The following is a 12,585-nucleotide window of genomic DNA, read 5'->3' as shown; positions in this document are numbered from 1 at the left end:
TATCGATGTTGATGATCCTTTGCCGGATGCAGATCCGGTACGTTTAGGTACCAAGCCCGACCATTTCGGGAACGATTTGTTATGACCACATGCGACCTTCTTGGCCATTCCGACCTCCCACCCCCTAGATCCATGAGGAGTTCGGCATCGCCAGAGCCTCGGCTGTTAATGAAACAGGATTCGCCACGAATAGGTGAGGTTGACAATTGTGTTTGGAGGAGCTATATATTGCGCTGGCAACCTGAAAGGGTTGCGCTACACAACCCCTTGAATCTGGTATTTTAGGCGCCTCTTACGACAGGCATACCTACCGTGGGTATATTCTGACCCCCTAACCCGCTGGGGGTTGTTTCCTACGCTTCTTAGGAACAGTTACATTTTAATCAGCTTTCTGAGTCAATCACGCTACTAGATAGCTAATAGTCTGGAAATATCTACTGGCTATGTTTTTCTTAAAAACGGGGAATAGTCATTCGCCCCATGGGAACAGCAACGCCATCGACCCAATTTTTTTTTAACCGCTATAACTCTAAGACTTGAGACTATTATATTTGTTATCTGTTGTTGTTGTTGTTGAAGCGATAGGGACACGAAGATTTTGGGGAGTGTTATCGATGTAAATGGTCATTTCCCAGATACAGATCCGGTACGTCCCGGTAACAAGTACCATTAAGGTACTAGCCTGATCGTCTCGGGAACGATTAAGTATGACCACATTAAACCTTCCAGGCCATAACGCCCTCCCACCCCCTATATACATGAGGAAATCGGGGTCGCCAGAGCCTCGGCTGCTAAAGAAACAGAATTCGCCACGGGTAGGTGAAATTGACAATTGGGTTGGATAAGCTATAAAGTGCGCTGAGCTTAAAGCGAGAAGACAAAAGGGTAGCGCTACACAACCCCTTGCATCAATTTGGTATTTTACCCGCCTCTTAGGACAGGCATACCTACCGCGGGTATATTCTAAGCCCCCTTTCCCGCTGGGGGTGTATATTTATTATCTAGGTCTCTTTGATTAAGGTCTTATCAATTTTGGAAAATAGATAAATGTCACGCCCTCCTTCTATCTCTTAGATGATCTGAGAACTATCTCCGGGTCTTTACCTTGAGTTTAATTCGGGGCTATGTCCAGTATCCTTTCAAGCTTTAACTATCAAATATCCGGAATAACATCGCAATGATTTCGAATCAATTTGGGAACTACTTCTAGAAAATATAGGGAATTTTTTTACAACTATTTTGAACCATTTCGGTATTATTTTCAAAATAATTTCAGGGTTGCTAACAAAATATTTTTAAACTATAGTTGAATAATTTTGAGATTGTTTTCGGAACTTTTTATATTTAGGGATGATATCGTAAAAAAGTGTTCCTAGGTGGCAATTGAGCACCACCGTTTTTAAAGGATTTTATTTAGTTTGACTCTGTGTAGCGAACAGAATTTTGTAATTAAAATTTAAGTAACTTCCCGATAAGCTACAAATTTGAAACTTGGAATATAGTTCAGAACTCAATGGCAAGGTAATAATAAGAAAAAACTCCGATAGGTGTCACATGGATCGAAATATTTATAAAAATCGTATTTGTGGTCCGATTTGGCTCATATTTGGAACACATAATACATACATGAATAGAAAGCGGCCTATGAAAAAAATCGCCGCCAGGTGGTGCGTAGCATAACCTGATTAAGGTTCAGTTGGCTATTGTGACTATCAATAGAAATTTGACGCGTCCAACGCTTTTATTTAATTGTCTGATCAACGCTCTAGATTGAGGAGGAGTGTGATCCTGCCTAATTATTTTCTAGCTTTTAGTATTATTATTACTTAATGGAAGTATTGTTTTCAATAAAACCGTTTAACTTAAAACTTTTTTTAAATTATTTTATTTAGTGTCATTTTAAAATCATCTATGGATCAGTTCAGCCTTATCTTCGCATTATCTCGCGATTGTTTGCGTTATCACATCGAGAAAAATTCGGGTCTGTACAAAACTATTTTCCGGAGTGTTTCAGAACTGTTTTAAAGATCATATCGGGGCTTTATCGAAATAATTGTTTTTTTATTTGTACGGATCCGCGGATAAAAGTTAGTAAGTAAATATATACCATACTACTTTGAAATTAAAAAAAAAAAAACTTACAAATGCTGATATTTTCGGGAGAACTCAAAGTGTATACGATACGGCCGTTCTGGACAGACGCGCAGCCAATTAAACAAACGACTGCAGGCAGATGTCAGGCAATCTTTAATACGAAAATCATCTTCTTTTATAAGCTCCTGACCAGGTATCTAAAATCAGAAGAGGTTTTTATAGGTGCAATTTAAATATTTTGTTTAATTTCTCACCTTTTTCATTGGTAATTTAATTTTTAAAATTTCCGCATATCGACAAAGTACATCGAGGGGAGCATGGATTTTAATAAAGTGTATGCGTTGTGTATTATCGCGTTCTAAATGTAGACCTTCCTTTATTAAATTCGTTTCAAATATTTCGCGTTTACGCCTATTCTCAGGTATATAATCATCATCGCCAACGTATGCCAAAACAAAATCAACACTGCGTTTGCCATCTTGAAAACGTCGACGTGTCTTTAAGTTGGAAAATTTAATATGATTACAATAAAAATCATCATTATCTTAGAGACTAAAATTCTATAATAAACTTAAGCTACTATCACTAAATAATTTTTACAAAAAATAATTGATAAAGCAACAAGCAAGCCTTATTAAAAATGTTTTGCTTATTTGGGTAAGTGACTAAATTACTTTTACAAACTTCTTTATTGCGGTGGCCAAGCCCATTCATGATGTAATAATAAAGGTGATGTCAATAACATAACCCCACTTTTTCGGTAGCTCTATTTTTCAGTATTTACTTGTATTACAAAAGTATTAAATTTTTATTGCTTCTTTTTTCGTACAAAATTCCCTAAAAAATTGTTTTCTGCAATATTTTTTCTATGTATATTCTTTTGGGGAACACAAAGTTACGTGAATTTTTTTGGCTAAACAGTTCTAGTAGCGGCTTATATAGTTATAATATTTTTAAACGTGTAGTAAAATCTACTCCGATAGTAGTAGAACTCAAAGGCAGTTCGGCATGATAGATCACCCTGTAAAATATGCATGCCCGAACTTGTCAGAATAAGGGAAAACGTCAACGGGATTAGAACACCTGAATATCTATCTCATAACGGCCCATTATTGCTAAACGTTTTTTAAAAAGGAAATTCATCCGGAAATTTTCGTTTTGTAACAATTCCAGAGCAAAAGTTTTTTTTATTTGCGTTGTTTTTATTTTAGTTGGCATTGAGACGACTACTTGGAAGGCGTGAGTGCGAGGAGCTCCAGATGTTAACTGATACGGATAACATCTGGAAATTCTACAAAAAAATTCGGCGGATGGCAGAAGATTTCAAGACCAGATTTTTGCAGGAATGATAATGGCGACCTGTAGCCCATTTCAGAAAAATACAAGTCATGTAATAGAAGTCAATTTGTTCTGACAAGACTTTCTTTTCAGAAAAAACTCACTTGCATTACAAGACTGGTATTTTTTTTAAACGAGACCCTGGTAACTGGCCTACAGAGTGTGCTTAAGTTATGGAGGGAACACTTCTCATTACTAGCTAGCGAGGGAGAAGCCGAACCCGATACTCTATCCGCCGATGATGAAAACACGCTCCGGCACCCGACTATGACGAAGCGAGCATGGCAACATTACAAGGCGCCAGGTAATGACGGACTATCCGCTGAGCTGTTCAAACACGAAGGCGATGAGTTGGTAAAGAGCATACATTAACCTTATGCATAATATGGTCGAATGAGCGCATGCGTGTATAAGGTTCTATGTAGCATATTGCGCAAAATACTGAAGCAACGAATTGATTGTAATTAGTAAGTAATTGAAAAGCAAACTTCTCTCTCGACGAACAAAAATCATGCTCTACAAATCTCTCATCATACCTGTCCTGATGAGATGGTGTCGAAAGAAGAAGAGCCATCGCTTGGAGTGTTCGAGAGAAAACTTCTCCGGGAGATTTATGGTCCTTTCCGTGATGCCGACGGCGAATATGGAAGGATATAATAATGAGCTGCATGAGTTTAACGCAGATGTGAAGATGGTGCAGCGAATAAAAACCCAAAGGCTTCGTTGGCTAGGTCAGGATATGCAAATGTAGGAAGACGCTCCGGCCAAGAAAGTATTTAAGTGGACACCGCAGTTAGGAAGCAAAGACCTTCACTAAGTTAGGGAGTTGGAAAAGGCACGTGGAGGAAGACTTGACTTCCCTTGGTGCTCCCAAGTGTCGTCAGTTATCACGAATAAGCTGGAGTGAAATTCCTTAGGCGGTTAATTTAAAAAAAATCTCTATTCAAAGACAAAAAGGCCTACGTTCTAGTAACCATAATGAATATTTTAAACTAAACTTAAAACTTAAACTTAAACTAACCTTAATTCAGCTTTTGAAGGTCATTCTAATTAAAATAGAAAAACTCGTAGAATTCGAACGGATTTCCAAATAGGTTTTGAGAAATTTTCCCGAATTAGAACAAGAGGTTGTAACTTTTGATCAAAACTTTGCAAAAGATTACTTCATACACAGGCTTTTTTCTTACTTTATACTACGTTTACACCAAATCCAAAATCCGTGTTTGCCAATTATTTTATGTAAAACATCTCTAGACAAAAATAAAATTTAAAGTTTTTGTTTCCGGAGTATTATTTCAAACTACTTTAATAACTTTTTACGTATTGGGGACCCTTCCAATCTTCCTTGCATAATATCTTATTTTGTTTTTATGAATCGCTTATGGACTGCCTGCGGAGCCATTCAATAAGGTCCTGTCAAGTGTTTTGTGCGAAAGTTTGAAGCCCACCGTGAATCGGCTGATTGGACCTTATCAGTGCGGCTTCAGACCTGGTAAATCTACCATTGACCAGATTCTCACAATGCATCAAATCTTGGAAAAAAACCCGCGAAAAAAGAATCGACACACATTACCTTTTCGTTGATTTTAAAGCCGCCTTCGACAACACGAAAAGGAGCTGCCTCCATGCCGCTATGTCTGAATTTGGTTTCGCCGCAAAACTTATACGGCTGTGCAAAATGACGTTGAGCAGCATCATCAGCTCAGTCAGAATTGAGAAGGACCTCTCCGAGCCGTTCGAAACTAAACGAGGTTTCAGACAGGGTGACCCCCTATCGTGCCATTTCTTTAATTTGATGCTGGAGAAAACTATACTAGCTGCAGAACTTAACCGCTCTGGAACAATATTCTATAAAAGCGTGCAATTACTGGCATATGCTGATGACATTGATATCATCGGCCTAAACACCCGCGCCGTTAGTTCTGCTTACTCCAAATTGGAAAAAGAAGCGGTAAATGTGGGTTTGATGGTGAATGAGGACAAAACGAAGTACTTGCTGTCATCGAGCAAAGAGTCAGCGCATATGCGCTTTGGTAACCACGCTACTGTTGGCAGCCATAATTTCGAAATAGTAAAATACTTCGTTTATTTGGGAACCAGCATCAACACTAGCAACAACATCAGCACTGAAATCCAGCGAAGAATCACTCTGGCCAATAAATGCTACTTTGGACTAGGTAGGCAATTGAAAAGTAAACTCCTCTCTCGGCAAACGAAAATCATACTCTACAAGTCACTCATCGTACCCGTCCTGCTACGTATATGGTGCAGAAGCATGGCACGTAATATTACTATTTTTTTATGATTAATCTATATACAGGTACTTAAAAACAAAATATTTTTGAATTTATATACAGAGCGTGTCCGGTATTTGAGCAGATAACTTATGTCTTAATTGATTATGTATCTTGATTATTTAGTCGTCTATTAATTATTACACATTAGAAAAGATACATAAGCTATAAGCAATCAATACCAATTCGAATTCAAGTATTTGGCGGCCGCCGTGGTGTGATGGTAGCATGCTCCGCCTACCACACCGGACATCCTCGGTTCACGCCCCGGACAAAGTAACATCAAAATTTTAGAAATAAGTTTTATCAATTAGACGAAAATTTTACTAAGCGGGTCGCACCTCGGCAGTGTTTGGCAAGCACTCCGAGTGTATTTCTGCCATGAAAATCTATCAGTGAAAACTCATCTGCCTTGCAGATGTCGTTCGGAGTCCCGTCCCGTCCCACCAATTTGTAGGAAAAATTAAAAAGGGGCACGACGCAAATTGGAACAGAAGCTCGGCCAAAAATCTATTCGGAGGTTATCGCGATTTACATTTATTTAATTTATTCAATTCAATGATTTTATTTTTTTTTGTTATTATCTTAATATATAAAAAAAACGTGTCACAGGTTTGAGGCCAATGTACTCCTAAACTTCTGAACCGATTTTGAATTTGTTTTGCACCCCGTGTGTAGTTTGATCTAACTTGAAATATAGGATAGGTTATATCTCAGTTTATAGTCCCAATATTATTTTATTGCAATTTTTTTATTTGTTTATACGTAATAATAAAATGTTACGTATACGCAGTGGTGTACCTCTTTTCAGTTGGTATGGATATACTTAAGTGTAACTGGTTGGTGTTTAATTAAAGTAAATCCTCATCAATAAAAAATATTATGGCGAATGATATCAAGTATAGCACATCACCAGGCCGCCGAGAGGGGAGGAAGGGGGTTTCTGAGGGGGACCGCGATTTAGAGTTACTATGACATTTTTTTTAAGACAGGAGAGTCTTTAGTTGTTCCATGTGCAATTTTTAAGCCGAATTTCAAAAGAAACGAAAATCTGCATTTCGTTTTAATATTATAGTGAAGTGTGAAAAATAAAAATCTATATATATAAAAAGAAAGGCTAAAATGAGTGTTAGTTGGTCGCCGGTGTTTGAAGAGATGCGTCGGTCGATTTTGTTCAAACTTTCACACAAGTTGCCAAATTTGGGGCAGCACAACGTCTGCCGGGTCTTCTAGTAAATAAAATAAATAAATGTAAGGTGCGATAACCTCCGAATAGATTTTAAGCCGAGCTTCTCTTCCAATTTGCGTCGTGTTCCTCTTGATTTTCCCTACAAATTGGCCGGACGGGACCTACATGTCTTATGCCGACTCCGAACGGCATCTGCAAGGCAGATGAGTTTTCACTGAGAGCTTTTCATGGCAGAAATACACTCGGAGCGCTTGCCAAACACTGCTGAGGGGCGACCCAGCTTAGAAAAATGTTCTTCTAATTGAAAAACCTTATTTCTAAAATTTTGATGTTGCTTTGCCGTGGTGTGAACCCAGGGCGTACGGTGTGGTAGGCGGAGCACGCTACCATCACACCACGGTGAGCCGGTTTGTTATTATAGCAAACTAAAAAGCAATTTGCATATATCGGTTGATTTGAGTTTTTTCGGTTCCGCCAAAAGCGCGTGCAAATCAACTTCTTGGAGCTAAATGCCACGTAAAGATGTCTAAAGGATTGACGGACTTCCTTAAAATTTTGATGGGGATGGAACAGTATCGTTTATTCTTGGACCATTGCGGCGAATTCTTCATTTTTGAGCGCGATTCTATTCGATTACATTTTCTCCTGATAAAAACACCTACAAGGTATAGCCGTTCTTTCTTCTGGTCCTGACATTGTTTCAAATTGGATCTGCAATAGTCTAGAAATAATGCCGAAATGATCCTAAAATGTTCCTTCAAATATCCTGAAATTGTTCCGAATTTGTCCCGAAATAGATTCGAAATGATTCCAAAAGTAGTTCCCAAATGATTCTGAAGTTTTCAGGAAATTATACCCAAAAATCCTAAAGTGATCCCGAAACTCTACCGAATCGGTCACGAAATAGTCTCGAAAGGACTCTGAAGTGATTCTGTAACTCTCTCGAATTGGGCCCAAAATAGTCTCGAAATGATTCTGTAACTCTCTTGAATTGTTTCCGATATAGTCTCGAAATGATTATGAAGACATGCCGAAATGTTCGCGAAATGGTCCAAGAATATACGATGCAGTTCTATCCCCTTTAAATCAGGGACGGAAAATAATAATTATTTTTTTTTTCGGAGTCGAAAAAGTTCTGGTCAAAAAATTGTCCTAGGTGAAAATGTTTGAGTTCCCAGGTATCCCTATAGCAATATCATGTCGAATCATGCATCCTTTTTATTTTTGGAACTTTTTCCATAAAAGTCCACATATAAAAGTAAAATCTGTATTTTTATTTTTTTAGTCCGATAGAACTAGTTACACTCGGACTTTTAAAAATAAAAGTCCTGTAAAAAAAGTTAAAACAAGACTTATTTTTTAAGGCCGAAATAAAAGTCTAGCTTGATAACAAAGAAACGGCTTATCCGAATTAAAAAAAATTTTATTTCCGATAAGCCGTTTCTTTCTAATCAAGCGGGACTTTTATTTCGGCCTTAAAAATAAAAGTATTGATTTAACTTTTATTTTAGGACTTTTATTTTTAAAAGTCCGAGTTTAACTAGTTCTATCGGACTCAAAAAATAAAAATTCGAAAATAATTTTTATCTTGATCCAAATATATTTAAAGTCCAAAGTTAACAGTTTTGCAAGGACTTATATTATGAAAGGAATAACAGTTTCAGCCCCTGCTTTAAATGTTTTTCGACCCAATCCTTTATGTATGGACAAAGCTGGCCCTTTGCTCCATAATAGTTGATATGATGGCCTCTGAACCATATATACTACTTACTATTTTCGATATTTTAGGAAAAAACTTCTACGAATTATATATCGTTGGCTTAATACACAAAGGCCTTAACCAAACAAACAAATTTAAAATTTTCTGGGGATGTATTTTAATATCTGCCCAAAACGCAGTTTCAAACTATCTGTTGTGCCTTTGTGAATTACGTTAACGATATGTAAATAAAACTATACAAATAACTTTTAAAAACGATTAAAAAAAAAACTTGAAAATCCGAGAAAGTTGTATGAAAATTTCTAACTCTTTATTTGGAGTACCCTGAATTTTTTTGAGTATGAGTTGTAATAAGGCACAAGTTATAAGCCCACTACACTTCACATAGATTTTAAAAAATTTGTTTCTGATGGATCGTTTAGATTTTCCTCTATACAAAGCGTGAAAAAATTATTATTTTATTTGAAAGAAAATCTGAACACCCAGTTCACCGACCTCCAAAAATTGCGAAATTTTTGAATTTTTAGAAAACGTTTTTAAAATGTTATCGAAAATAAAAGTAAAGAAGTTAACTGACGAAACTTTAAAAAGATTGCCACTGCTTGTATAGAAATTGGCGTTTACAACGTTTTCGAGCTTCGAGTTCATAAATATTACAATCTCTCTACATATAGCGATTGTCATCCGCATCGACCTTTCTGTAAAATCTACTTTAAACATTCATAATCTTTTACAAAAATACCATTCAATATTTGATTGAATTAACGACTCTGCAGAGAGGTTTAAAAAGGGCAATCGGTTAGAAAATATAATTAGGCGATTCCATAGTGCAGGTTTACAAGGAGATATGTTTGCTTCCTTCTCTTTCTAACACACTGCCGTTTGACACTGCCCGAAGTGTCAAACTAGCGTGGAGCCCAGTGGAACATTAGTTTCACACAGGGAAACAAAAAAGGAGCGGAATATCAGATATGGGTTGCTGTCATGGTAACTTTTTTTGAACAAATTTAGTATGAAAATGTAAAGTGCATCTATATGGGACCTACAGAAAATTATACAAAAATCTTCGAATGGAGTATCTGAAGAAGCGTTGTTATGCCAACATTAAGAATAAAAACACGGGTGCTAAATTTTTCTACCCATTCAACAGCTCCCCACTAAAAACAGTTTAAAACCGTGATCGGCTGCAAAAACATTTCCAAAAATGTGTAAAATGTATGAAAAGACGCGAAAATGTGTTCGGAATCTTGAAACAGTGACCAAAACGCGTCTATTAATGCCTCCCCCGATGGTTTTGATCGTGTTTTAGCAATCATCCCCAGTAATAAAGTATCATTTGTTAACTAAAATTGTCCAAAACATATGGATTTTGAAGGGAGATGTAATTAAGTGCTCGTTTGAAAATAAATAAGGGCATTTCATTGTAATTTTACAATTAAATTTTTACGCAGTTTTCGTTAGCAGCTACTACACTTTTTTTGGACCTAAGAAGTACAACAGTGCCAAATAGCATCCACAAAAAACGAACAAGAACAATCATTTTGATCAGGTGAGCGTAGCTGTGAACGCACAGCTGATGCATATCCTACTTGTAAAGGATCTGGCAAAGTTGGCATAGTCATAACCAAATTTTTACTTATCCATATCAATTGGCATCAGTTATTGGTGCCTTAACCTAAAAATCGTGAAATTTTGATAAAAAAGAAGAAAAGGCAAAAAATTACAAACATATACCACAAAAAAAATAGTCTCTTAGTGGTGGTCTCTTGGTGTGGTTATGGCTAGGGCGTTACGGTATGACACCATTGACCAATTACATTGAATTCCATAAGGTTGGTTGGATTAGCTGTTTTATTTGGATATGGATACGTCAAGTTTAAACGGCCCTTTAGCCGTTGCAATGGGCAATTCAAAAGGTCACCTATTCGCCATATGTACATTCTTTAATCAAATTTTATATAGGAAACCATGGAAACAACTCCAATCTTAAAAATTTACGACACTCTTGGGAATTGCCCTAATTGCCGAAATATTCATGTATTGTACTTCTAAAACTTTTCTATCGTAAAATAAATATGTTTTAACCCATATATAATAGCAACAACTTAATTTTTGTCTAAGCAGTTTATAAACAATACTACACTAAAAAAATTAAGTAACTGTTTTTAGAAAATATTTCAGTACAGGCTTGTATATGTAGCAAATATGTGATTTTAAGAAACTTAGAGCTAAAATAAAAAAGGAAAAAATTGCCATTACCCGTTCCCGCAAGCGTTCAAGCATTTCGTAACAAAATTCAAATTACGTGTGTGGAAAAAATATTAAATAAAAAATAATTTTTCAGTTCTTAGTATATACAAGACACAAAAATACATATATTTAAAGTTATTAATATTAATGTAATTCGTATGATGATAAAACAGAGAATGGATGAATATCTACATATGTATGTTGTATGATTTACATAAAACTCAAGCCTCGCACAGTGGGGGGATCCTGTTCCGGTCCGCGAGGACCTTCATAGACTGAATGAGTCCATAGTATTACCAGAAGTTTGTTCCACGACAAAACTGAAAACTATCAGAAACCAGGAGCTATGCTAAAAAATATTTCGATCGTCCTGTCATATACTGGCAGCTTTCTAGGATCTATGCCGCTTCCTGCTTCCAAATCTGATAGCTGTGCCACTCCTAATAGCTGGAGTCTTAGCCTGGCGAGCGTAGGGTATGAAACGTACTAGATTGGTTCCAACCAGCACTTCCTGCATATGATATCAATAACTAAGCCTAATTTGAAAGCATGTGATGCCAGAAGGCAATGTCCAGTCAGAATTCCCGTCATATGCTTATACTCATGTCTTTTTTAATAATAAAAGTAACTTTGCTAGTCTAAGGTTGTAAAGCCTACACATCATCTTCTACACTTTGCAGTCACGCGCTTGGTTTCACAACTTTCCTGCTTGGCCGATCATGTCACTCTCGCTTTCTCTTAATCTCGCTCAATTTCTTTGGGACGTCTACGGTACAAGCATCGAGGGATGCGCCCGTTTAGCTAGTTCAACCGCTTTTTCATTTACATCTATTCCAAGATGGGCAGGGAGGATGTATATATGTGTATTTCTGCCAATCCCGATTCTTTCCAGGGATTGTTTGCACTCTAGCACACTTTGTGAGAGATTATTACCTTAATTGCAGCCTGGAAGTCAATGCAAAAATTGACGCATCTGCTGTTTAAGCTGTTTTACTTCAGTGTATCAACTGCTTAAGTCACAGCCACTAATTCCGCCTGAAAAACGTTACAGTGATCTTGCAGCTTGTGGGATCTGTTTATTTCTGGATCAGCGGTGTATACCGCAAGCCCTACTCCCTCCATTATTTTGGAACCATCGGTGTACACGTGTATCGTCTCGACTGCCATTTGAGTGGCCTTGCGCCCACATTTCACCGCCATTGTGGCTCTATGAGATCCATCTAAGCGCACGTAGGGAACTAGGTAGTCTGTTCGTCCAATATCTTCGCTCAAGCTGACCCGAGTCATTGAGTCTCGTTGCAGTTGTTAACGCTTTGCTCTTAGCCAACAGCTATAGAGGTGAACCATTCAGAATGGCATACCGTGCCGTCGTCCGGGTTGTTTCCAGAGCCCCCGTTATGCTTAACATTGAAAGCCTCTTATTTTATGAGACATGTACTTCTTTTGCGCGGCCGTCCGCCACACAAGGATTCCATAGTATAGAATAGGCTTTACAATCGCTGAAAATATCCAATAAGAAAGCGAGGGAGGGCAATTGATCCCAAGTATACCCCATCATTATTTTACATGTTTAAAGTGTCGTCGAGGCCTTCTTCGCCCTATGTTGTACAATGTTCTTCCTGCAGGGCTACCCCTCCCAGCTTCGAGCTAGTCGGATTCGGAACCTTATACCTCCTGGTAAACAACATCATATCCGTCTT

At 37.4% G+C, this 12,585-nt stretch overlaps 1 protein-coding gene across 14 annotated transcripts in view; it reads right to left on the bottom strand.

Annotated features, from left to right (window-relative positions):
- Positions 1 to 12,585, bottom strand: part of LOC137250508 (anoctamin-6) — an 82,674-nt gene that overhangs the window by 20,323 nt on the left and 49,766 nt on the right. For all 14 annotated transcript variants that reach the window (XM_067783437.1, XM_067783443.1, XM_067783446.1 and 11 more), the window contains 2 exons: positions 2,349 to 2,591; positions 2,143 to 2,291 (listed from right to left, as the gene is read on the bottom strand). In XM_067783437.1, the coding sequence (XP_067639538.1) occupies positions 2,143 to 2,291; positions 2,349 to 2,591 (392 nt within the window). The remainder of the gene's footprint in view (positions 1 to 2,142; positions 2,292 to 2,348; positions 2,592 to 12,585) is intronic.

The sequence above is a fragment of the Eurosta solidaginis genome, chromosome 4 (assembly GCF_040869045.1).
Source record: "Eurosta solidaginis isolate ZX-2024a chromosome 4, ASM4086904v1, whole genome shotgun sequence".
NCBI lineage: Eukaryota > Metazoa > Arthropoda > Insecta > Diptera > Tephritidae > Eurosta > Eurosta solidaginis.
Note: the sequence above shows the minus strand (reverse complement) of the source record. Positions and strands in the feature narration are given on the sequence as shown.